The sequence below is a fragment of the Aspergillus flavus genome, chromosome 2 (assembly GCF_009017415.1).
Source record: "Aspergillus flavus chromosome 2, complete sequence".
NCBI lineage: Eukaryota > Fungi > Ascomycota > Eurotiomycetes > Eurotiales > Aspergillaceae > Aspergillus > Aspergillus flavus.
Genome location: NC_092409.1, coordinates 868,138 through 893,904, shown reverse-complemented (window position 1 = coordinate 893,904; position 25,767 = coordinate 868,138). Strand labels below are relative to the sequence as shown.

Below are 25,767 nucleotides of genomic sequence, written 5' to 3'. Positions count from 1 at the left end.
AAACTGCCGAGGTTTAGTGCGAGTCCGTGTTGTGGGAACTGAATGGCTAAAGTTTCCACGATCCGAGTTAGGGTTCCACCCTGATTATGGGACCCCTGTCCATAAAGAACCACGTTGCAGTTCCGACTCTCACCCCACCTCCAGCTGAATGATCTGTGGCCACGATGGCAGTATTCGAGTCCGTGCTGAACGCTAGGGTTTCACACCTGATTCACTCGCTGCATGATACATCATGAAGCGAACGCAAGGGGCAAAAGGTACATAATGAAAACCCGCCGTCCGGCTTGATTAGTGCGGTGCCGTGAATCCGGTGGAGGAAATCCCCTGCAGATCAAAAGTCAATCCAGATCGGCCCAGGATACCAGCTCAGTATGCAGCTATGTCGCTTTCCAGCCGTAAAAATACATGCCATGTTCCTTTCGGGCTGTTGAAGTGGTTTTGCAAAAAGCAATGAGTGATTTCAGCTCGAAGATACACGCCGCATACAGCTGCTCTGGCCTACCCCATACAGCTAATTAATATGAAAGCCAATTTTCTTTGTATATATATGTAGTAGTAAGAGTTCACACTGATCGTCGTTTCATTAATTGCTTTTATCATCGCTTGAGTTCCGAAGATGATGGTGACGGACATGGCTTCCGATGCTCTGGTAGATAGCATCATCACAGAGCGAATCCGGAAATTGGATCAAAACCCCGTTGACATTCAGCACGACTTGCCGTTTTTGGTCGCCGACACAAGACGAATATTCCAACAACATGAACGCTGGCTCCAATGTCTTCCTAACATTGCACCCTTCTACGGTCAGTTGCGGGCACCATCTCAATTGCCACTGTGTTCAAACAATTGACAAAAATTTCAATAGCCGTGAAATGTAACTCAAATATTCGGCTACTACGCTATCTCGCGCGTCTAGGCGTTGGTTTCGATTGCGCCTCATGGGGAGAGATGAAACTCGTGCTGAACTTGGGCGTAGACCCGTCAAGGATTATCTTCGCTCATCCGTGCAAAGCAGTATCTGCCTTGCAGATGGCTTCCAGAAGTGGAGTTCCACGTACGACATTTGACAATGTCGACGAGCTCGAGAAAATAAAGGACAATGCCCCTAATCTACGGCTACTTCTTCGTATATTCGCCGATGATGACACTGCTCTTGTATCCCTTGGGAACAAATTTGGAGCTCCTTTAGACACCACCAAAGCATTACTTCTGAAAGCGAAGGACCTCGGCTTAGTGGTGGACGGGGTCAGTTTTCACGTTGGTATGTACCAGCTTGTTCTCAATTTATCTCGCTCTAGTCGCAGGCTTTATTCCATAGTAGCTAACAGATACAGGATCTGGAGCATCGAATGCCGATACATTTGTGACTGCCGTACAAAATGCCAAACACGTTTTCCAACAAGGGAAACAGCTCGGGTTCGATATGCATGTTTTAGATGTCGGAGGCGGGTTTCAAGATTCCAATTTCGAGCCAATGGCACTGTCTCTCCAACGAGCTATCGAAAAAGAATTTCCCCCTTCGACACAGGTGATGGCAGAACCTGGCAGATACTATGCCCGCAGCTTCTACACCGCGGCATGCAAGGTCGTCGCCCGACGCAAGCAAATTGGGCAGGACAAGTTATCGCAAAGTGACATGCTCTACTTGAATGATGGGATATATGGATGTTTCATGAATGCTGTGGCCGAGAATGAGATCTATCGGCCAATCCTGTTCAAACAGGAGACTACGAGCAGTACCGAGAGAGAGGCTGGAGAGCATCGGTATTCTGTGTGGGGCCCGACGTGTGATGGGCTGGATTGCATCGCTAAAGAAGCTACTATGGGTTGTGAGGTAAAGGTTGGGGATTGGGTCAAGTTTGAGAACATGGGAGGTAAGTCTGCCATCCATTTCAGGATTAATGTAACTTGACAGTTGACACAACCATATCGCAGCGTATACAACAGCGACTTCTACACAATTCAATGGATTTCCAAACCGCTACGACATCGTATATGTCGATGACCATATCCCACCGAGATGCGATAGAGAGGTTATGGCTAGTACGAAGCGCATCAGGTCAGAAGCAGTCCTATAGATATTATGAATACACCAATAGTAATAGAAACATTTGCCGAGCGATTCGTACTTCCTGTGTGAGCCCTCATAATTGACTTCAGCGCGATAGCAAAGTACTTTCCCTTTTACCAGATCATGCCTCAGCTTCTTGCTTAAACTGTGGGGCCCATGGTTCGTAGTGTCCGTACTATTCAGGATAGGTTCGAGAATCGGGAAAACTTTCCATTGACTGGCGGGGCACACTAAAAGACACGGGATAAATCCAAAAGCCCACCAACACGGATGAGGTAAGTTTCAGGTATTTTACGTGTTCAGATCCTCTCAGCTCTGACAGCACTTACAATGCCCCACCTCGAATACCTTTAGCCCTCGGGATCTGCAAACTGCGGTACTTAAGTGAATCCTCACGGTAGATTTAATACGAGCCAGGATTCAAAGGCCTTGCGCTATGTAGTGGGTCCTGTGCTATTTGGACTTGCAAAAATGTGGAGACGGTGATATTAATCCGAGACATTCCGTAGCTTTGATGTTTATATTAGGGTTCACGGCTCAGCTGAGAGATGCTAGCGAGTTTAGGCAAACGCTCGCCAATATCCCTGCCCCTTAGTTTATATTTTGACTTTTTTTGACTTATTTAGTTTATTTCTTTGCTTTTTTTTTTCTTCTGAATAATTTTAGTACCAGTTACCACGGTTGACTTTGTCTCCGCGCTTGTCAATGGTATGTTCAGCTAGGCAAATGGCAAGGAAGCTTGGCGCATGTCCAAGTAATATTAAAACATAATAATATTGTAACAAACAAGCACGAATGTGAAAGATGCATGGGCTGAATTTAACTCCAGTGGCAAGTAATACCCTTGTCGAATGATCCTCTGTTTCTGAAATAAGATGGCACCGAAATAATGACTTTGTCTACTTCTTTCTTGTCTTACATGTTTTTCTAAGTCTACGTGATTGTACATCATTAACACACCATGAAGATTCCAGCTCCCCAACAACTCCAACAACTCCACGTCTCCCTTGACGGGGGTCATTATGAGCCTGTAACAACTTTTGACCCCGCAAAGGCTACGTATCTCCAAGACCAGGAGGCTCTCCAGGAAAACCTGTTGCGATTATGCTCCGTCAACGGATGGCATAAAAGTTCTAGAGCAGCTTGCTCTCCTCGGCCAGTCCTCGTCAGCTCGGAGCACCAACGGCGATGGAGGGAGCTTCATGAAGCTCTAGTCCTAGCTATAACCGACATTGTCGAAAGATGGTTGACGGACCCCGAGGCTAGATTCCCGGAACGGATGCCTTTGGAACCGGAGGAGGAAGATCTACTGCGCGTACGCTTTCTGTAATATCTACCACTACAGCGCAAATTACCTAACTTAAAACTACTAGTGGATTGATGAGCAAGTGCCTCACAACCTTCCGCAGTACCGAGACTGCCGGGGCTCATGGAGACCCGACTTCCTGGTGGAAGAGGAAAACAGTGAAGACGGCTCTGGGCCTGTCGAGAACTTCCGCATCAGTGAAATCAATGCCCGATTCTCCTTTAATGGCTTTATGTTCGCCACATGCGGACAGCAAGCAATTCACGACATGGGTATTTGTGACAATGGCAATGGCCTGGTAGGCGCCACTGATCCGGCGAAGGTAAGCCAACAATATGCGATTTCCAGCTTTTCCTGTCACTATGTCCTCACAGTGTTTGTATGCGATAAGCTGACAGAAACCAGATCCTCAAGGGTCTTTTAAGGCTGTTCCAGCCCGGTCTTCCATTGCACCTTTTGAAGGGCGATGAAGCTGGAGTTGACATCCATATGCTAGTGGACTTCCTCGACCGTTATTTGGGAATTACCCCCCGCTTCATTATGCCTGCAGATCTGAGACTACTTCACGAACCTCAGGCAAAAGGGGGCTACAAACTCTGCTGTGTAGTCAAAAACCCGGATAGCTGCGACCCTGCTACATTGATCTATCATGATGGAGATATCCTGGAGGAGATTCATCAGGTCGGTCTGGAGCTTCACCAACGAGAGATCCGTGCCTTGGAGCCGGAAATGCTCCGGCAAATTAGTCTCAGATGCTTTAACGATATGCGCACAATTCTGCTCGTTCACGATAAGAGAATGCTAGGCATTGTCAGACAGGAACTTGAGAATTTAGTAGCAAGAAACGTTCTTACACTGTCCCAGGCGAAGATTCTGGACAAGGGCATCCCAGAAACAATCCTCCCGGGGTCGTTGGACCTCGATCAGGCAATTGCACGCTGCAAGGAAATGCCAGAGCTAAAAGATGAATACATTCTCAAGCCTATTCGGAGTGGAAAAGGCGACGGAATTGTGTTTGGCGAAGATCTGAACTCGGAGGAGTGGATTTCAAGATTAGAGGGTCTACGGTCAGCTCAATTGATCCCGGGTGGAGGAACCTGCATTGTCCAACGCAAGGTGAAACAGCTCTTGTACGACGTGGTGTTAAGACCGACCGGCGTCAAGACTAGATATCCGCTCATTGGAACTTACCACTCGATAAATGGTGAGTTCCTAGGAGTCGGGGTTTGGCGTAGCAGTCCGGATCGTATCTGCGCGATCAGTCATGGAGGTGCATGGACGGTTTCTGTTATGCGTGATGAATAGTCAAGGTTCAAATCTTACGAGATGTTAATTTTATTTCTCATAATAATCTAGGTTTTTCGGATTCTATGTTCAACTCTTTTGCTTGGAATGGCGATGATCTGAACAGTTGTAGAGTATCTATATGGAAGTGTGCTTCATACTCCCAAATGCACAACCATAGAGCTCATTCAATGAAGCTGAAACTTTACGGTTGTTGGCAGTGGACACGTGTGAGGTTCGGCTGAATTGATCGTGAGCCGTACACGACAAGATTCCCAAACTGGTAAACTTGAGGTTCCGGAGAATTCGTCTTAGAGGTGGACCCTTAACGCATGATCATATTTTCGGTAAGTGATAACTTCGGAAACGTAGTCCTTCCCTGTCACTTTAGCTGAAATCAGGCTGAAACCATCGAACGTAGCTACCTGCAAGATGTCCAGGGTCTACATTAGCAGCAAGACTAGTGCTGCTAGGGGCTCAGCTGCAGACCCATGGGCTTAAAGCCCTGACTAAGTGGCAACCACTAGCGCAAGAGGTCGCTGTAGCTTTTTCAGCTCGTAGACACTGTGGATTCACGGATATGTGGTGTCATATCCCATGCATGAAGCATACGATACAGGAGACAAATTCCGTAACGCGACTATATTGTACTCTAGACGAATATTCCTATCCACAGGAGGGAGCGACGTAGGAGAGCTTTCCCGAGCATAGTGCTTGGGGCCCATTTCAGCTACTTCCCGACTAATTGCCCCGCTGACCCTGAGCTGAACCAGCTTTTGGGTCGACTCTCAGTATATAGTGACCATCCTACTACTGTGCCTCAACTATTCGCATCTCTCGTTTTATCTGATCAGATAAGCTGAATTGAACAAATCAAGTGACGTCCTACTTCCATATCTTTACATTACATCCTACAGTTTTATTGACCATTCTATACCCCGGTCTCGCTAATTCCATTCTTCTCCCCTAGACAAGGATAGATCTTCACATAAACGAAAAATGCAACAATTCGTACGCAATGTCAATCCCGCAAGAATTGGGGACATAACTACACGTGAGTCGATCTCTTCCAAAGATCCCAGTCGTGATGAAAACACTAATGCGGAGAAGAGGTATCCCGTGTCGTACCGCACTTGATAGCCAGCGACCTCAGCTGCGCAACGCGATCAAGCCACGTTACAGAAGTTTCGAACGCCCTTCGGAAAAGCGGCATCCTCAAGGTTAGCCTCCAGTTCAAAGACGACGCTAGCAAATATCTCCAAAACCTCATTCTCGGTCTCCACAAACACCACGGACACGGATTACCCATTACCCACAGTGCATCGCGCGGTTGGTTCTGGGACATCCGACCAAATAGCACGACATTCCAAACCCCATCCCATCAAGCTCGGTCCGAGACTATGCAGGAATTCCCTTGGCACACGGACTGCAGCTACGAGGAAGCCCCACCCAAGTACTTCGCGTTACAGGTTCTACGGGAAGATCGCTGCGGCGGCGGTACACTCTCTGTTATGAACGTGGGGAAGCTAAGCTCTATGCTTTCTCCGTCCACATGTGCCGCACTACTGAGACCGCAATTCCGTATCGATGTCCCTCCAGAGTTCGTGAAAAACGACGCTAGCCGACATATTATTGGTAGCCTAATGGCTGCCGATTCGAGTGGCGCTCCAAACATGCTGCGCTTCCGGGAGGACATCATGACTCCCCTGAATGTGGAGGCTGCGGCCGCGCTAGTGGAGCTAAAGGATCGTTTGCTAGGATTGGAGGTGCAGGCGGAGACGCTCCATCTTACGCCAGACTGCTTACCTCGGGGTTCTGTCGTGCTCATGGATAACCGCCGGTGGCTTCATGCGCGGAACGAAGTTATGGACCCCGAGCGCCACCTGCGCAGAGTGCGCTGGGATGCGAGGCCATTTCCTGCCATGACTATGTAGCGTTTTCGTTGATGTTTTGGGTCAGAGTTGGATGTGCCCTAGTGGAGAGTGGAGACACGGCATTAGGGTTCGTCATGGTCACGGAGTTTTAGTTTTTGTGTACTCCGTATAGAAAAGTTAATACTATGGAGTACGGTTTTTAGTCCAAATTCCAGAAGCGTCATTTGAGTTTACCTACGAATTTTACTTGATCATTGGTATACGTTAAAGGAAAAGTAAACGACTTCTCTAGAATCGATCGCCGTCGATCAACAATCGCATGGTTTCTTGGGACCTGACCCAAACCAGCCTTGTTCCACTAAAGGAAGATGTTACCTGATTAGACCCTAAATACTGTAATATTATTATTTTACCATAAGGACCGGTGATAGAAGTTCTTCAATTGAGCGGTAATGATATTTTTCTAGCTAACGGCTCGATCCAAAGATCACATTTCTGGCGCCTAGGTTTACAGCGTGTCATAGGTGGAATAACAACTGTCTCAGAATCTTACGCTGCATTTCGTCCACAAGGAAGTGGTTCCTTCGATGCATGATGTACCAGCTTTTGAACCGATGGCTATACTACTACAGTAGGTATATATACATCTTTCCCGTGTAAGGTCATGCATGGCGTGTGGACGTGCGTTTATTATACGTTGCCAATATATCCACATAAGCTAACCAATGCGATCAACATTCCCTCGATTTACGTTTTTCTGTTGTTCTCCCTCAAATGTCTCGCCATTTTTCCATTTTACGAAATATCGCGCCATCTAGATTTCTAAGCCCATAATATGCACATCCGCCTTAGCCGCTGAGTTGCACCACACGTACATAACACACCCAACAAGCCACACAATACAGGATAATGTTACTATTTCCCAAAGTAGCCATTGTCAAGTGGATGGACACATTTTGCTACTGTTTTGGCCTGTGACTCCGAATGAAACGTAAAATTGTGGAGTGTAGCTTCAGCTTGGCTACAAGTATATCCACCGGTATTTACTCTCGCTTACAATGTCCTCGGCTTGTTACGTTATGATCGGCGATAGCTGAACGGGGACTAAGCTAGGGAATTAACTTTAGTATGGTGTTTTATCTTATTTTCTTAGGATCCAGATCGTCCGTCCGGTAGCCCGACCGCTACCTCGAGATTGTTTACTCGATCGATGATTCGATCATCGGGACGTACCATGTTGTACATCGGTCGTCGAGCTGACTCGGAGCTGTCCTATGCTCTCCTTTCAGTTCCCTACACAGAAAGTGGCAATTGCCAAGAAGTATCAACTCAGCTGTCATATTTTTCCTTCGTGCATGACAGTGGCAATATTATTTGACACTTCATCTGCCTCGGAGATTGCCGACGAAGGACCATCCCTGCGATGCACATTGGATAAGGAACAGGGATTAGCGTTTCACTGCAGAAGCATAGACCAAAGACTATTGAAAAGAGGAGCTCCACTTTACTGCAGCTACCGCTGGAAGCCCCAGTTTAACAAGTGTATTACCGAGTTTTTTCCTTTTAGCGGTAATTTTGCAGATCAATTCCCTCAATGTTCAGTGAAAACTCGAAAAGGTCCGCGCTTTTTCAAAGCAATTTTGGAAGATCAGTACGCAGACTGCACCAATAGCGAGTCTATATGCGGGCACTCGGTAGCGGCGGTTCAGCTACAGGCGATAGAGAACCAAACACACATCTGACCTTAGCTGCGGGAACTATTGGTATTGCGAAAATACCCATGTGCAGGGCGAGCACGCCATGGCATGGCTGGATTTCAGGGCGCGATCGCGGTCCATCATATCATTGTAATACTAAATACTGGCAAAGGGTCAACTGGGCGATATATTGTCGGCGAGTGAGACATTTCGCCGGCTTCAGCTCATTGTACCTAATGCAAAGTAGGTGAGCTGTGCTTCTCGCCGACTTGCTTAACACCAGTCACTCGCTGAGCGACAACCAAGGTCTTTCCCCTTCCGCGCTTTAGCCTTTTTCTCTAATGTAGGTCACGAACCATGGAAATATGAAAATATCCACGGATAATAATAGCTTTAGGGTGCTACTTGGCATGTATCTTTTTAAATTGTTTTGATTTTAAAAGAGTATTTAGTGGGAGAGGGAACCTATGGCGTCGTCGGAAAGCATCTGATAAAGATATCGGAAACAACAACCCGAATTCCGGAAAATACTTTCCCAATCATTCATATAGACCAAGGCACGAGCAATAACGAGCAAAAACAGAGTTCGTTGAAATATCAAATGTAATAAATTGTAAGAGATACCCTACTTGACGACTGCTAGGTATTGTAGTGTGTAATGGCTACAGTGGAAGAAATAACGCTTCTAGTAGTCTATGGTAGGTTTTTTGTCGTCTACTACAACTCTAGTAAACACTTGAAGATTAGGTGCCAAAAGTCAAAGGACAAGAATGAAGTTATAGGCAAATGGCAATCTGGTCCTGTCCATAGTACTTCATACTCTGTATGGACAAACCATCCAACGATGTCAAGGACTTCTCATATGTGTGAGCGTCATACTGACGGTTCTGAGCTTTTCGAACAGTTGATTTGAATAGGTCATTATAATCTCAGGCCAATGGTGATGTAAGTGCTACGGTTGAAGAAAAGAAAAGTCCAGTCTATATAATAAACTCTAGCACCTTTCAAATCCTTACCTCTGCACCCGCAAGTACAGACCCTGATTGTCAAATGAACACCTGCAGTGGGCACCATATCAATATCGAGGGTACAATAATCCTCATATAAAGATATGACGACAGCTAGGTATGGGGGATGATACAGAACAAGTCATACCTGTCACCAGCTGCCTTAGGAGTTTCTCACATCGCTGCGTTTGAATTGTGTCAGGTCATTACTATATCCTGCCGTCAGAGAAACCGACTGATCCAATCAATCTCTTGGACAGACTGTCAGATGCCCATTCAGAGTTTTCCCAGCTACCTGATTGAGTAACCATGATGCCATAAAATGTGTCACTTTAGATGACTCAGGCAGCAGCTATGGGGTATAAAAGGTCGCCCAACCCCGGGTTTTCTCTCTTTTAGTTTCCCTCTCCAGACACATACACATATGCATCGGCAGGGTGGGAGGGATTCAACATAAAGAAAAACACAAGAAAAAAAAAACCAAAAAATGAACAAATAAGGAAATTAAAAATAAAAAGAGAAAAACAGAGAAATACAGAATAAAAAAAAGATTCATAGAAAGAGAAAAGAAAGAAAAAAAAATAAAAAAAAGAGAAAAAAAAGAGAAAAAAAAAACGTACAAGAAAGGTGGGAAAGAGAGGGAACTAACAAAACAACAGGGTGTTCTATACAGGCCCCTTGGTTGGGTGGTTGGGTCGGGCCTGGGACATCGGGCAACTGTGTGCTGCCCTGTCAAGTAAGTAATATGCTCTATACCTTGTTCTAATCTTTCACATTTTATTCTAACAACTTTTAATGGTGGTATAAGTACATCTCGTAACTGGAGTTGTGTATCAGTTCGTCCCCTCGGGGAGGGGTTTTTCCGATCTACCCCGATCAAGATGAATTAAATCAACTCCAGCGATCGATCAGAGAGGTGGGGCACGTCTTTCGGCTTCAATCCACCTTCCAGTCTCACTTGTTCTTCTACATCAGACGACAAAGATACAACCATGGTTTGTGAATCGGATCCTCGTAACACCTGCTCTTCTGGTTGCTGCGGCGAGCAAGACAAGGGGATCAAGACCAGGGATGCATCTGTTCCCCACACTTCTGACCGAGGGCCCACCGAGAGCCGTGGTTCCACCGAGAAACTACAGGAAGAAGACCCTAACAAGCCGAGCTGCTGCAAAGATAAGCCATCTCCTTGTTGTGATGTCTCTTGCCTTGATCGTATCGCCCTCCGCGAATGCCACAAAGAGCAGATTCTATCATCTAATGAGGCATCTCCAAGTAAGTTCAAGTTAACTACCCCCGACTTTGACCCTGGTCGGTTGCACTAACGCCCATCCGTAGAGCTCCCGACTCCCAGCTGCCAAACTCCCGATGGAAAACCATGCGAGCAGCACCGTCTTTCGGCGCGGACCAGGTACCTAGCAAGGCTTGAAGCTCTGGGATGTATTTGCCGTGCTTTGATAGCACTTGGACAGGAATCCTGCTGTGCACCGCCAAGACGCTTCTCCCTTGGTAAAGACCGTCGCTCCGCCGACTCTTGCTGCGCAGGGGGTATCACGAGGCCCAAGACACACCACAGCGCAAGTATAGAGGGTAGAGGAGAAAGCTGCTCAAGCGGGTGTTGCGGTTCTCCTAAGGCTCCCACAGTGGTTAAGCAGTGTCCTTCTACTAGCAAGGGGAAGGCCGCCGATTCTGGTAGTAGTTGCAGTAAACCTGAGACACCTGAATCTACTGGTGGGCATACCTCCGTTACGAATGGCGAGTTCAGAAACATCATCACGTATTCGAAGGGTTGTTGCGATAAACCAAATATGTTCCTGGTTCCAACTGCCGAACAATGTTCGTCTCCTGAAAAGGGAAATTCTTGCCGGCGGGCCTGCTCACCTAGTTGCCGCAGTAAGTCCAAACGAGCCTCCAGTGCCTGGTCTGGCGAGAAGCCCGATAAGCCAGCCTGCTCCTCTCCGTGCGGTAGTAAGCCTGAAGTGCCCTCCAATACTTTTCCTGGAGCAAAGCCTGTTAGACCTGAACCTGGTACCCGCTCAACTGGCTGCTGCGGCAAGCCCGTAACGTCCCCATGCACAAGCACCGAAGAAACGCCTACCGACTTCATCGAGGTCATCCCGGGGACCGCTACTCCTGACCTCGAAAAAGGATTTACTGGCCAGGAGCATGTTGTTCTGAGTATATCTGGAATGACATGTACTGGTTGCGAAACAAAGCTCAAGCGAACTTTGGGCACACTTCAGTCGGTCCAGAGCCTGAAAACTAGCTTGCTGCTCTCCCGAGCAGAGTTTGATCTGGACGTCAGTGCTCAGTCATTCGATGAAGTGTTGAAGTATTTGGAAAGGACTACCGAGTTCAAGTATGAGCGAGCCACAGATCGTGGGTTTCGCCTCGATGTTATCGTCCCCAACGCCTCTGAGTTCATGAAACAAGCCTGGCCCCGTGGCGTGACCGAGATGACCCTCGTGGACGATGGAATAATCGGCGTCTCTTTTGATGCGAGGATAATTGGAGCACGAGACCTAGTTGAACATGGCTGGGGTAGTCCTCTCAGCCTGGCTTCCCCTCGGCCTGACCCGACGCTCCAGGCTGGAGTCAAGCATGTACACCATATGGGATATATGACTATTCTGTCCATTATACTAACAGTACCCGTTTTGATTCTTGCTTGGGCTCCACTTCCAGACAGGGAAATCGCCTATGGCTCTGCATCGCTGGCACTAGCAACGATTGTCCAAACCGTCATTGCGGGCCCGTTCTACCCAAAAGCATTGAAAGCCTTGATCTTTTCTAGGATAATTGAGATGGATCTGCTCATTGTGCTGAGTACAAGCGCTGCCTACGTTTTCTCAGTCGTGTCATTTGGATATGTCATTGCGGGGCAACGACTCTCCACTGGTGAATTCTTCGAGACCAGCACATTGCTGGTTACTCTGATCATGGTTGGTCGATATTTCGCCGCACTCGCTCGTCAGAAAGCCGTCGAATCGATTTCACTTCGGTCACTACAGGCGCCTACTGCTATCCTCACGGACGACTCGGCGGCCAATGAAAAAGAGATTGATGTCAGACTGCTTCAATATGGGGACATCTTCAAGGTCGCTCCAGATTCTCAGATTCCTACCGATGGCACAGTCATCGGAGGCTCGTCAGAGGTCGATGAGTCAATGATTACTGGAGAGTCTATACCGGTAGACAAATCCCTTGGATCTGCCGTTGTTGCAGGATCTGTGAATGGTTCTGGGATCTTGATTGTCAAGTTGACGCGTCTCCCTGTGGACAATACAATCTCTATTATCGCAGGGATGGTAGATCAAGCAAAGCTTTCAAAAGCAAAGGTGCAGGATATCGCGGACCGAGTGGCGAGCTATTTTGTACCTGTGATAGTCGCTCTAACTATCATCACCTTCGTGATATGGATCGCCGTAGGCATTGCAGTTCGAAAACAGTCCGGGTCTCGAGCAACTACGGAGGCCATAACGTACGCTATCACTGTCCTGATTGTATCTTGTCCTTGCGCAATCGGCCTGGCAGTACCTATGGTAATCGTTATAGCCAGCGGCGTTGCTGCCGAGCGAGGCATTATTTTCAAGGGCGCAGACAGCATAGAACTCGCCTGCAAAGCTTCCCACGTGGTATTCGACAAGACCGGAACCCTCACCCAAGGCAAACTGACCGTCGCTATTGAGCACATAGACAACGCGAGCAATACCATGTCTCTACTTCTCGGTCTAGTTGGGAGTAACAAGCACCCAATCTCCGCCGCCGTTACTGCACATCTGAAAGCCAAAGGCATATCACCGTCTACTGTCCCTGATACAAAGCTACTAACCGGCAAAGGTGTAGAGGTTTTTGCACCAGGCCTTATTCTCCGCGCAGGAAACTCACGATGGCTCAACCTCTCGTCTGACCCGCTGGTCCGATCCATACTTGAAAAAGGCTATACAGCATTCTGCTTTACAATCAACGACAACCTCGCCGCCGTATTTGGCTTAGAAGACTCACTTCGCCCTGATGCCCGCGAAATCGTCACCAAGCTCCAGGAACGCGGTATATTCGTTCACCTTCTCTCAGGTGACGACGACGGCGCCGTCCGCTCTGTCGCAAGACAGCTCGGCATCCCAGCTCAAAACATCCGCTCCCGGTGCACTCCAGGCGATAAACAAGCCTACATCCAAGCCCTCCACGACCCACTCGACCAAGGATCTCACAAGACGAGACCAACAACAATCTTCGTTGGCGACGGCACAAACGACGCTGTCGCCCTCGCCACCTCCACAATCGGTGTACATATGAACCAAGAAACCGGCACCGACGTCGCCAAATCCGCTGCAGATGTCGTGCTCATGCTGCCGAGCCTACTCAGCATCCTGACGATGATCAACATCAGCAAGAAAGCCGTGTGGCGGATCAAGTTCAATTTTGGCTGGAGCTTTGTGTATAATCTGTTTGCAATCTTACTTGGTGCGGGCGCATTTGTGGACGCTAGGATTCCACCTGAGTTCGCGGGGTTGGGAGAGTTGGTTAGTGTCTTGCCTGTTGTTTTTGCGGCTGTTCTCTTGAGGTGGGCGAGGGTTTAAATAACCATTGGGTGAGGGTAGCCATACACTCGACCGTTGTCTTGGCCTGCCTTGTATGTAAACTTGAGACATCTGTTATCATGTCAGAGAAATGCATGTTGTGATAGTTCCCAAGGTATTGATTAAGCTCGGTGATTAACGTGAGGAACCTGAGGTACCAGAGGCGATATGCACTTTGCCTTCCCGTAGAAAAGTCCCCACAGGATTATGCCTATATAAGAGTCTTCTACTTCCAGAACTAGTAGTCTTTGCTATATCAGTGAATAACTCCCAAAGCTAATGGATATTACAGAGCTAGGGCGGTAGTCATAGTAGGAAGAGAGACATTAACCGGCCAAGGCCATGTATACTAGAACAAGAGAAGCCAGAAGGAACTAAGCTAGAAATGGGGAGAAGGAGGCAAATAGATAAGAGCAAGGCTACGTGTGAGAGCTGGCGTGTCATAGAAAGAAAGATGAATTGGTCGGTGGTGACGGAGACCTGCTGTGGTTTCGTACGGAGTCCGCGGGACCCGGCCTGGTAAGGTGGTATTCAAGAAACTAGCCATGATGTATAATTTCGATAGCATAGGGCAAACAAGCGACTGAGCCGTAGCGCAATGGCAGGAATTTATAATGTGACCACATTGAGAGGAATGGTCAAGGTTACGTGGGCTCGACTAAACCTTCATTTAAGTATATATCCAGCGACGGCCAAATGAGAAACTGTAGACATCATGTGAGGACCGAGCCCTAAAGCTCAAGCAGTTACAGTGAGAAAATAATCCCCATTGGCGTGCCAGATTTCTGCAGTTAATCATTTCCTCTCACTACATTCGTTTCAAAGCGTTGACGGGTGTGACGCTAGACAGCAAGATTACGCAAGGTAGCTGCTTGTACAGTATTTTGTCACACCTCCACCACTAATAGTCCGCGCCCACGATGACGTTCTCCCATAAACCACTGTACTTTGATGAAATGGCATGAAATCCCCCGTCTTATAGCGCTTTAGTACCTGTCCGTCGTAGTAGTAGAATTTACAAGTCTGTTAGCTTTACACGTTCGGGTAAAAGGGAATCGTGTAGCGTATACTCGCCATGTTTCCGTCAATCCCGTAGAGGCGAGCATGGGAAGTGGCAGCCCCATAATAGGACCATGATTTCAAGCCTTCCGGAAAGTCAGTAGTATAAGAGACGGCCTCAATGCAATAATGACAGCTCCGCTCAAAAACCTTTATTCCTCTGTCCATCGTTGTAGCATTGTCAATTACCCATAGTCGAATTATTGGATAATGTAGTGGGGTGGTCCTATCTTAGAGAGGACGAACTTCTATGCTTATTCCACCAGATCTTGAAACATGTATTTGGAGAAACGACTATACGGTATTTGTCCAAGGGTTCCGACTTTCGGCTATATGATCTTCACAAAGTTTACTTGTAACTCAAAAGACCTTATACAAAAGCCTAGAATACCCGTATACCTTCCCTGATTCTTTTGAAATAGAGTTGGCTTTTCCCGGAGATCCCCGGTTTTAGCAATAGGCACCACATTGTGGGAGGTTTCAGTCAGTCACGGATTTCACAGCTTCCCCACTCCCAGATTAGAATTCAATCTCCAACTCTTGCACATCGCTACATATCACGATTCATTTGACCCCTAATGATCCTACACGAAGTGAGGGCTCTTCTACGACTATACCTCTCGAGAAACCGCCATGGAATCGGCTCCGCGGAAGCCCCGGAAGTTAAATGGCCCACAGGGCGTCCAGAAGTCCATCGCCAGTCATAATCGCCTGACTCGAACGATAGCCTGCCAATCATGCCATATTCGCAAGGCGCGATGTGTTTATGCTGCCCAACATCGTCGGTGCACGAATTGCTTCCAAGAAAACCAGCCATGCGTGCCTAGAGGACATGTAGTGCGGTATGTTCTTTGACGATGAGGGAAAGGACTTTGAATGGATGAACTAACTAATCTGATAAATACGTTCATTTGCAGGGCTATTGAAGAGGAACCCGAAGATCCCATTTCCGAAGCCTCCCACAATACCTTCAACCTGCCATTGCCGCGCGGTATCGACCACGAAGTACCTCGCTGGGCTGCTGTCTATTCGATGGTACAGGAGGTCCTCCACTTTTTTCCACCCGAGGATAACATATCCGATCACCATGGAGACATAGAAGCACCCGAACGGGATGAAGTGCATCCAGATATGAGAGCCCCCAAAAGGATCGCTCCTCAGCCATTGTCGACACTGGGAGATACAAAGGACCCAGCCTCGACGATCGAAAATGCACCAGAGCCGTCTCTATATAAAATATCGGCTGGAAGCCCTTGGAATGATTCCGCAAGAAATAAAGGCTTTGGGCTTACGGCTTCTGAAAATAGCAATGGAGGGCTGGATTTAGACGATATTGATGCTCTGCTCAGCTTTTGACGGCCGTCCGGTGGATGGGATTTGCTTATCCAGGCCTGCTCTTCTGAAGAGGCTCTTAAGTATACACAGCATTCATGCATTCTTGGGGATTTGGAACCCCGAAACGGTCTTCCTCATAGCAAAGCTCGTCAATGACTCATATAGGGATTATGAGGTTGGTTCTCAGACCCACGAACTGAGTGTACCAAGAGTGGTGCTTTGCTTGTAGACCTTCAACACTTTTCCAAATTGGTTGGATGTCGCCACCAAACTATCAAGCGTCCTTGCTTCGAGGCTATGTATATGGGTCGCTTCTCAAAAGGAGACTCTAGTGAGTCCGGTTTGCCCTGATACAGTTTATATGTAGGACACACAAACATGAAAGCTCCTTGGTATGCTACTTCAATACGATGAGATTGGCCGGGAAGGTCCTTTGAAATTCATGATAAGTACAGCTAGACTTAGTGCTGTTATGTCAGATATAATGTCTACTCGCGGCTTAGAAACGAGGCGAGGCGCCAGGAAGGCCCCGGCAGGCTGCCCATCGAACTACATGTTGAACAATACTGGGGCTTAAAGGCTGAAATCTCTATACTGCCGTAGGAATGAGAATTCGCTGTGAAAGATGCCTAACCTCCCTTAACCCATTGTGCGAGAAAAAATCAGTTAGGAACGAAAGCACTAGGCCTGTATAGGCAGATCGATATCCTGCAGATTCTCAATGACGATCAACCTTTGGTACACCTCAACGCGTTTGATCCAATCACGAATGAATTCTAAATCTAAAATAGGGCGGTTTTGGGTAGGAACGACCCGCCGATCTCAACCAGTCCCAGGGTGGGGGTGTTAATCGAACCTCTTGAAAGCTCTCCCTAAATCCCGGGTTAGTTACTCGAGGCAGAGGGTCAAAGCCCGCGTTGATAACAACTTTACTGTTACAGGGCTTGTGCGCAAACAGTCGTCTACTGACCGTCCTACGGCGTTAAAATTGCTTTTTTGTCGTATTAGAGTTGTCACATGTTCATGCAAATGCAAACGACTGCTGATGACCGTCCGCATAACAAGAATCTGCTCGAGTGATGATGGCTAAGCGAACTACTTGATCGGCATTGGGGGTGTTGTTTTTCTAAGGGACCACCAGTACGAGACAATTCCACAAGCACTTATTCTATCACCACATGTGGCTTGATTCATAGCACCTCGATTCAAAAGCCTTTTGAAACAGAGACATTCCTGCCCGGATTCCGGTTTGACATGACTTGGTTATTTGGCTGTGCCGTTTGCTACTTACAATCAACGGGGATGAAGCAATATGAATCTGAATTTCGGCTATAAAACATTGAACCTTCTTGAGTACAACTGTCTTACATCGCAATAAGGACTAAGTGTCTAGCTATAAGACATTGCGGCAGTCTACTCATCCAAATCTGAGACGGGGCGACGGAGCGTCCCAATAGTCGTATCGAGTTTACGCGCGTCCCCTCTGAGACTTGGGCCATGAATGTGTACAACCCAACATTACCCATTTCCTTGCATCTCATACGCTACGAGCGACTTCTGAAAAGTACAAATGTGATTCTGCCACTAATATCGATTTCCTTCGTTTGTGCGGTTGGTGTTACAATACTAGATATTTCAGGTAGCGATCTTCCCAACTGAAGGAGACAGGAATATGCTAAAAGTGGCGAAGAATCCAGCATAACAACTCCTGCAGACGCTTCAAACGCATAGCTCCTCGGAGGTTAGGACTGAATGATATTGGCGCCGATGAACATATAAGCGGCGTCTTTCGTATTATATTACCTTTACCTTCGCCCTCATCTTACACCTCTACGGTCTTGGACATAAAGGGAGGTATTGAAAGCCCAAAATTCTCCTACGAAGATGTCTTATCATCGAATCCTCCCTAAACCTGATGTTTTGGATAACGAGTCCCCCGCATTAGACCGTGCTCAAACGAGTAGTGTTCTCGCCCTATATCAGTCAAAGGACGGTGGCATTCTCAAAGCTTCCACTGCGGAGGGGCAGGCTGACTTCACATCAGAAGGTGCGTTTGGAATACTTCAACAACACCATTAGAGCCTGTAGCCCAACTTTCAATCGCCTCGAGAGCCTCCGGTCGAATGCATCTCAGGCACCCTTCTTCCTTTGGACGTTATTACTTAACAATGAATTATAGCATTTTCTCAGTATCGTCAAAATTTCCTACCTGCTGCGACAGCAGCAAATCCAGGTCTTCTACCGCCCGCTATAACTAGGATAGTAGAGGAGCAATGGAGGCGGCTTTCCCCAGCGGAAAAGGACCAGTGGCTCCCACTAGGTGAAGTAAGTCTAACCATATGCTATGTGGAAGATAAACGTAACAGTAATTCAAGGCTGATTGGTTCAAGAGTCCAAACAACAAGGACCGACACCGTTGTTCCGGGGATGAGTATCCGTCCCGGGAACAAGATGACAGTGAAACCCGTAGCGGAAGATCGGCTAATAGATATAACATCCCCGTGCCAAATCTGAGGATTAGGCCCGTGGGTAATGACGAAGCATATCCACCTACGTCATTGCCTTCTTTTACATCTTTGGCTTGGGGTACCAATGACAGCTTTCCCCAATCCCATGATCTCAGCAGACTGAAGGACTTCTGTGATGGGGGCCCTGCAGAGGCAGAGCATTACTGGGAAGCGCCCTTTTCACACCAGCCCCAGTATGACGGTGATACAAGGGAACCCAATAGGGTTGATACACATCACATCGAGGCTCGCCCGTCTTCAACCACTGAAAGAAGGAATGACCAGAGACTGGCCTCTCTCACACATGCCTCTTCCGGGGAACACGGATCTCAAACGATGTTTGGCATTGCACCACCATCATGGATGCTACAGAAACCTGGAGCGTATTCACAACCTGGGAAACCCCAATCGCAGGGCTTAACAGCAACTGGCCCTACATCAACACCGGAGATCACAGCAAAACTACTTTCAGTTTTCAATAAGATTAGCACGCTAGCCTATGGCTCACCGCCCATCAATCCCGCATTTCAAAGGAGCGGGTCTCGAGGTCCAGTGATATCGGTAGATGGACAAGATCCTTCAACGATAAAGACCATAATCGACTACCTCCACAGTACCTTGCCAATGGAAGGATTCCGAACCCGGGTTTTCAAAGGACCAGATGCTCGTCCCCGACACATGTCGCGGCGGAAAAACGGTCCCATTGTTGAATATCTAAATAACATCTCAGCATGGCATCACATTTCAGCCCAGATTGTCGACTATATACAACATCCATATCGAGGGTTACGGGCCAAGTCGAAGCGGGCTGACGATCTGGGAAATGGGTCGGTGCTATCCTCGCGCGAAGCAGGTTACCCCCTCCCCGTGGCCCTCATTGCCAGATACCAGCTTACAACCGTGGATGCATTTGCTTGTGAGATATCAATCGACGATCCATACTCACAAATGACTCACCAGCAATGGATGGAATCTCTCTGGCGTGGTTGTGTGGGTCCAGATATCGTTGTGTATATCCAGGATCACGAGATTCCGGAGATGGGACAATCTCAGGATCTTGTGTACAGTGCTCGCCTGCACGACACTCTTGGTATTGTGATACCGCGTGCTAGGGGCTCTTCCAAGGAGCCTAAGGAGAGAGTATTGAGACATGTCGTATGGGCTATTGATTCTATCGTGATGAGCACACGTTGCCAATAATGTACATATCCTGGGTCCATTCCTTTGTTTTATTTCTTTCGATTCTATATCTATAGCATAGTATACGAGATGCTATCTACTCGTCCGTGAAAATTCCAATCGTTTCTCAGTCTCTTTATTGTTGAACATTTTCCACAGTATCAATGCCTAACTACGTCAGGAGTGACCACACCTCTCCAGGCAGCCACTCGCCCCTTTTGCGTTTATGGGTTTCACAAGGACAAACGAAAGAGGTGTGACAGAAATCTAGACGAGGCTGATAACCAACTAACCAATGAAATGGAAAGGAAAACTTATCCTTGCGGGAGTCCCCTCCTTGCTTTTTGGGTTCCAGCATACGAGGTGGCTGGTAGACCGCGAATCATTTGTGTAGAAATTGCTCTGCTCACTGATCTGACTGGCTCCCACTCTGTGACACACAAACGCGTGTCATGCTTGGTGTGAGGGACCCCTGTAGGGGCACATTCGTCTATGTTGATAACTGCAGACCGGTTACACAGTGATCAGGACCTGTCACAAGACCAATACTGACACTCTCATAGCTTGGGACGTTAGGTAAAGACAACTTACCCAGGCCATACAGGGTTGGATCGTATAAGAGGTATCCGTTCGAACACGCCAATAAAGCGTTCATGTCACATTACACAGCCTGCAGGGCCGTGGAGATACTGTTCTCCGGTACTTCCCCTGCTCTCGTCATAGTTGAACCGCCTCAAAAGCTTAAGCCTAGACATCAAGCTGAAATACAAGACATTAGGCTGTGGAAGTATCGAGGTGTAACTGTCCCACTCATGTGTTGTCTCACAGTAACAGCGTGTGATGGGAGTTACATCCGGCGGTCATGCTGTGGCATCCACATGTCTTGATGGATTTGTGTTGCAAGGTAACTGGCCTCTTTGGTATCCTTGCTAGTGTACGGAAATTGATTCGGGATGTTATTCACGCGTATCTAATTGGTCAGTCTCACTCATATGGAGGGTTCTCGGTTTTATTGGGCAGGTATTGAAAAGCACATACCTGGACGGTGGGATTCTTTCAACAACTGGGCGCCGATTTAGGGCAGCGATCCCTTTACTTGCATAGACTAACAAAGCTAAAAGCTGTGTAGAGCGGTCTTGCGTTTTCTATATCCTCCGATAGCGATATCGGGGTAGAAATCAATGGCCGATCCGAATCTGGGTGTTAGTATCTGGGATGGGACGAGGCGAGGTATGATCCGAGACACTCAGAGCTCTAGAGAGCTCTCTATTCTGATGGCTTAATAATAGGTTGAGCTCTATCTAGGAATTGATGATAGTATTGAATCACCTAAGCGTCTATATCTGTATCTTAAAATGAGTGGAAAGTTGGTAAAGATTCAAGGTACTTTGATATTGGAACCGCTACGAAAGGTTATAGAATTATTTAGGTTTATATTGACTGTAAATAATTTACATATATCACTCTCTCCGACTGGCTTAGAGATGAACTATACTAGAACATTGTCAAGGTCTACCATGCTTATCCCATCATGAACCCTTCCCATTTGACTACCCCGCTCCGTCATCATTCGGGTTTTTACCGACGAAATTCGGTATAATATATACCACCTCCTATACTATACCTGCCCAAAACCCTGTGATGACCCATATATGAATGTCCAACTTACATCAAAAATGGCATTTTCCACTCGTGCCGTTATTGGTCATTGACAGCGCCTATGGTTATGAGACTATCTTGTACATAACGTGTAACCCTTCAACGACTATTGATCGACTATTCATGGATATACTACAGGTCATGCCATAACCTGGGAGGTTGAAGGCAGAATCTCAAACACTTTGGGGTGGGTAGGGCAGTTGTGCAAAATGGTCTTGATATGGAGAGTTGGTAACTTGCGCGGCTGGATGTGTTGGCGCTACTGCAGAAATACCAATAAAATCTATTTCCGAAATGAATGACACCTGATCCCTGTCGTATTCCTAGCGCCCGAGTTTCAGCCTGATGCTCGTCACCAGCTAATGCCCATCCAGAACAACACTCAGAGAGCTGTGGAAAGACCCTTACTAAATAGAGTGAAAGATGGACGAATATTCTTCATTGTATAAAGAGATCCAGTCTCTAACTGCTCTGACATCACTCATTTTCCAGCGGCCTCCGGATGATATAGACTATGGTGAGCTCGGTAACGACAAACCATCGTCTAAGGAACCTGAACAGGGGCCCGACGAGGAGCTGGATAAGCTCCCTGACGAAACAGACTTCGAAGACGACGTAACTACCGGCGATCCAACGGTGGCTCTTGTTCTCTTGAAACAGCGATCGTTAGATCGCCTTGCTGAGGTTTTGGCCAGGTTCAAGACACGAAAGACCGGTCGGCATGGGAGGGGAAAGAAAAAAGATGCCCATCTTGATGCGAAACATGTCACGAGTGTGGCTATGGTGGAGGACAGTATTCTTCAGCGTGTAACATTCCTTTGCGCGAAGAATGAGGGCCTGAAGGGCGAGGATGAAGTGTTCCTAGAAAGGCTATGCGAGCTACTAACTTCTATCTTGAAAAATGGTAAGTGTTTACATCCAGCTTCACTATCGGACTTAGGTATCTAATGACTATTAGGTCAAACGCAAACCGATCAATCGGAGGTGTTTGATCTCATATTTGAGCACAATACACCTCGAGTTGAATATTATTCTGGAGTAATTCGAGACGCATTTAAGCGGGCATCAGGTCTTAAAGTGCCAGATACGCTCACAGAAGATACCATTAAAGATATGGTAGATCAGAAACTCGAGGCAAGGCTGTGGGAGGGTCTCATTATCAACATCGATGGGAGACAACGTGAAGGTTCGCAGGAACTCCCAGACTGCCTCTCGGACAAAGATCTGGATAAAGCGGTGATAGAGACGTGTGACAGAATACGGAGTCTTTTTAAGGTGTCTAATTCTCATAGTACGCGCAATAATGAGTTACGGGACTTCCTCGAGAGCTTTTATGCCATCATTCGAAACCCCAAACAACGGCCAGCCCTGAAGAATCTCCTTAAGCAAGCGCTACATGGCAGCGAAAAGCTTTTCACAAAAGCGTGGGATGCTCTTCTATTCCTCTCGCGAACTTTCCATGCTGCAGTGACATTGGTCGAACTGGCGTCCAAGCTGAAGTTGAAGCTTTTCAATTCATTCAGATTCGTCCCCGTTTCAACTTGCATGTTCAAAACCAAGACTTACGCTCCACTGGGGAAAGAGTTACCCCTAAAGGTCTTGGGAGCACTCCCGTGTCAGCCGGAGGGCAATGGATGGGTAAAGCTTTTGCAAGACCAAAGGACGATCAACGAATATACAAATATACTTCGTCTCCCCAGATCGATCCATGCGGAGGTTCAGCTGATGGGCTACCTTGAGACCTCCTTATCCAAAAACAATCACCAGGTTTTTCCATATATTGGATGCAGTAAAAAGTGCTGCTTCTTCTGTGAAGTATTTCGGGCGCTTCACGGTAAGTTCTCTGCACGTGGAACGCATGAAACAGTTTTTCCCAGGTGGGGATTACCCCAAGGCATAGCGGTAACTAGCAAGCTAGAGTGGCTAGCTCCACTGATGGCTAAACTTGCTGCATTCCTGAGAGCAATGCTCCGGAGGGTGCTCAGTAAGCCTTATCCCCTTCCCCACAGAGAGCTATGTAAGCAATCATCGGCAGCATTATCCACGGCGCAGGCCGAACAGCAGGGCGAGTCAATATATTCTGAAAGGCCATCAATGTTCAGGTAAGGTGTCCATAATATCTTCAGGAGCAACCTGTCATTGACAAGGGTAGAAATTTCTTGGTGCCGGGCGCGTTCTCTGCAAGTGACAGACAAGTTCAGTTTTCACCTATGCCTGGTGAACCTGGATTCGCCGACTTTCTAGCTCCAAGCATGCCCCATGTTAGCAACCGTCTACCAATCGAACAGGCTGAGATGTACAAAATAAATCACGACAGGAAGCAATGTTCGTTGGAACGGATACACGAGATGCAATCACCGGAGGCTACGAATAGCAGACTGTGTCGACATTGCCGTAGATCAGCAGGATCAAGATGTTCAGCATGTTGGACATGGTACTGCTCACACGCCTGTCAACGACGAGATTGGAAGAGGCATGTTTTCACTTGCCGCACACCGAAACGCCCCAACGACATCGACTTTTTCAGGCTAATTGTCAGACATGTGAAGAGGGCAATGATGAGCGAAAACCCAGAGACGATTCGTAAATCACTTCTCGACCTGTTTGCTGATGATTACAGCTGCCGCACGTTTGGTTTCAACAATTGCACGAGTACGAGGGAGGCTCTCTGTCTCGTCTGTCTATACGATACTATGATAGCAGCATGCCGCTTCCCTGCCAGAGTCCTCAATAATTACCTAAAGGATGGACTACTTGGTGAAGTTTTACTCTTCTTCTGTCGATTACATATCGAGCAAACGGGTGGTCAGCTCGAATGCGAGTGCATAGCGTGGTATCTAGAACGTCGGAAAATAGGGCCGTTTCCGATTCCCAACCTAGAGGGGGAGGTATACAGCATCTGGGAGACAGCCCATGACGAAGCATTGAATTCTCTTGATTTATACGACAGATTCAATGATGGGTGCAGATTGAATACCGCGCAGGCTGAAGTATTCAAACTGTTTGTAACAATAAGGGGCTCTATTTATCAAATTCCGGACACTAACTCTTCAACGTGGATCAACTTTGGATTCTGCTACTGCACTTCCTTCCAACAACGCCAGGAACTCTCTCTCAAATATTCGTTGTTGGCCTCGTCCAACGCGAGCTTTGACGACATAGTCTCCGCATACGAAACCTCCACGATGGCAGAATTGATGACAAAACATGGGATCGACCTGTCAGACCTCTCCCAAAAGGGAGTTAGACTCCAAAGACCTTCCGGGATGGTGTACTCTGTCTTCCGGCTCATGATCGGAGTAAGCCATGCTCTCTCTGGCAGGTTTTGCAGCTGCTTTCGAATGCAACCAGATCGACCATGTCACGGCGATTTCGAGACACATTTCGATTCTGAGTGTGACGTAGCCTATGGCTTCTACCTAACTAATAGCTGGGAGAGGTGGCAGCTTCTGAACTTCTACCGGCATTTGTTCAACTTGCCAGAGTTCGATCCCAGGGCTATGGCAGCAGCAAAGGAGAGCCCTCAACGCGGAGCTCTTGAGCGGTATATTGATACTTTGGTTCCAGATATGAGACGAAGGATTTTTGATATGGATCGAGCAAGGTCTATTCTATTCCCGAATTTTAATTCTGGGAGTAGTGTGACTATTCAAGGTGCGGAGGAAAGTTCTCGTCTCCCTTGTCATTGTAGGGTGCACGATGTCTTGGGTCCACCAGGTCTCTACTATGGAAAGGGGGATGATATACTGGACAGTACGAGCTGCTGTCTCTTAGTTAGAGACACTGTAGGTTAATCAAGTTTCTATGCCAGTTAATGTAACAGAATCACCGATTGAGTTCCTGTCTCCATGCTTCACCAACACCAAGCTTGTGGTATTACTCCAGAGGCATGAAGCTGCTTTATACCTGCTCCAAGTCCCACACAGCTAGGAAGAATACGGTATAATGTGTAACTCAATCGATTTATGTGGACCCAAGCAAATGAAAAATGACGAAACGGTGGATTATGCTCGTATCAAATTAAATTGTGACAATCCCAGCTGACTATGACTAATGACCAGGCACAGACTAGGCAGACCGCCATTGATCTGCATTCTGATGTACTCAAAACCGGATAATTTATCTCCGCAGGCTTCTCGCCAAAGCGTTATTCTATCAAGCCGAGGAGGCACCGTGATCCTACTTTAGCAGGTGACTTGACGATAACTTACT

The 25,767-nt window shown here is 47.4% G+C and overlaps 6 protein-coding genes across 6 annotated transcripts; all 6 read left to right on the top strand.

Moving 5' to 3' along the window:
• Window positions 1-140: 140 nt before the first annotated feature.
• On the top strand, window positions 141-2,124 carry F9C07_2125917 (ornithine decarboxylase). Its single transcript, XM_041285145.2, has 4 exons — window positions 141-803; window positions 866-1,261; window positions 1,335-1,874; window positions 1,936-2,124. The coding sequence occupies exons 1-4, from the start codon at window positions 617-619 to the stop codon at window positions 2,076-2,078; spliced, it is 1,266 nt and encodes a 421-aa protein (XP_041142154.1). The 5' UTR covers window positions 141-616; the 3' UTR covers window positions 2,079-2,124.
• Window positions 2,125-3,032: 908 nt separating this feature from the next.
• F9C07_2225105 (uncharacterized protein) lies at window positions 3,033-6,595 on the top strand (the record flags this gene model as incomplete). Its single annotated transcript, XM_041290569.2, has 4 exons — window positions 3,033-3,386; window positions 3,445-3,699; window positions 3,783-4,581; window positions 5,772-6,595. 4 exons carry the CDS (start codon window positions 3,033-3,035, stop codon window positions 6,593-6,595), a joined length of 2,232 nt encoding a protein of 743 aa, XP_041142153.2.
• A 3,229-nt stretch (window positions 6,596-9,824) lies between these two features.
• On the top strand, window positions 9,825-15,155 carry F9C07_2276913 (E1-E2 ATPase-domain-containing protein). Its single transcript, XM_041290556.2, has 2 exons — window positions 9,825-10,511; window positions 10,575-15,155. Exons 1-2 carry the CDS (start codon window positions 10,232-10,234, stop codon window positions 13,814-13,816), a joined length of 3,522 nt encoding a protein of 1,173 aa, XP_041142151.1. The 5' UTR covers window positions 9,825-10,231; the 3' UTR covers window positions 13,817-15,155.
• Window positions 15,156-15,508: 353 nt separating this feature from the next.
• On the top strand, window positions 15,509-16,231 carry F9C07_9708 (uncharacterized protein; the record flags this gene model as incomplete). Its single annotated transcript, XM_071511932.1, has 2 exons — window positions 15,509-15,717; window positions 15,793-16,231. 2 exons carry the CDS (start codon window positions 15,509-15,511, stop codon window positions 16,229-16,231), a joined length of 648 nt encoding a protein of 215 aa, XP_071363551.1.
• A 1,863-nt stretch (window positions 16,232-18,094) lies between these two features.
• On the top strand, window positions 18,095-19,917 carry F9C07_9707 (uncharacterized protein; the record flags this gene model as incomplete). The annotated part of the gene is made up of 3 exons (XM_071511931.1): window positions 18,095-18,257; window positions 18,390-18,535; window positions 18,586-19,917. The coding sequence occupies 3 exons, from the start codon at window positions 18,095-18,097 to the stop codon at window positions 19,915-19,917; spliced, it is 1,641 nt and encodes a 546-aa protein (XP_071363550.1).
• Window positions 19,918-21,705: 1,788 nt separating this feature from the next.
• Window positions 21,706-25,763, top strand: F9C07_1183555 (uncharacterized protein). The gene is made up of 3 exons (XM_071507706.1): window positions 21,706-22,459; window positions 22,514-23,657; window positions 23,708-25,763. Exons 1-3 carry the CDS (start codon window positions 21,979-21,981, stop codon window positions 25,347-25,349), a joined length of 3,267 nt encoding a protein of 1,088 aa, XP_071363549.1. The 5' UTR covers window positions 21,706-21,978; the 3' UTR covers window positions 25,350-25,763.
• The last annotated feature ends 4 nt before the right edge of the window (window positions 25,764-25,767 follow it).

Coding starts and splice junctions, on each gene's coding strand:
- F9C07_1183555 (XM_071507706.1), top strand. CDS start 21,979: ATGGACGAATATTCTTCATTGTATAAAGAGATCCAGTCTCTAACTGCT. Junction 22,460..22,513: donor AACTTCTATCTTGAAAAATG/GTAAGTGTTTAC, acceptor AATGACTATTAG/GTCAAACGCAAACCGATCAA. Junction 23,658..23,707: donor GAAAGGCCATCAATGTTCAG/GTAAGGTGTCCA, acceptor TGACAAGGGTAG/AAATTTCTTGGTGCCGGGCG.
- F9C07_2276913 (XM_041290556.2), top strand. CDS start 10,232: ATGGTTTGTGAATCGGATCCTCGTAACACCTGCTCTTCTGGTTGCTGC. Junction 10,512..10,574: donor ATCTAATGAGGCATCTCCAA/GTAAGTTCAAGT, acceptor GCCCATCCGTAG/AGCTCCCGACTCCCAGCTGC.
- F9C07_2125917 (XM_041285145.2), top strand. CDS start 617: ATGATGGTGACGGACATGGCTTCCGATGCTCTGGTAGATAGCATCATC. Junction 804..865: donor TAACATTGCACCCTTCTACG/GTCAGTTGCGGG, acceptor AAATTTCAATAG/CCGTGAAATGTAACTCAAAT. Junction 1,262..1,334: donor CGGGGTCAGTTTTCACGTTG/GTATGTACCAGC, acceptor TAACAGATACAG/GATCTGGAGCATCGAATGCC.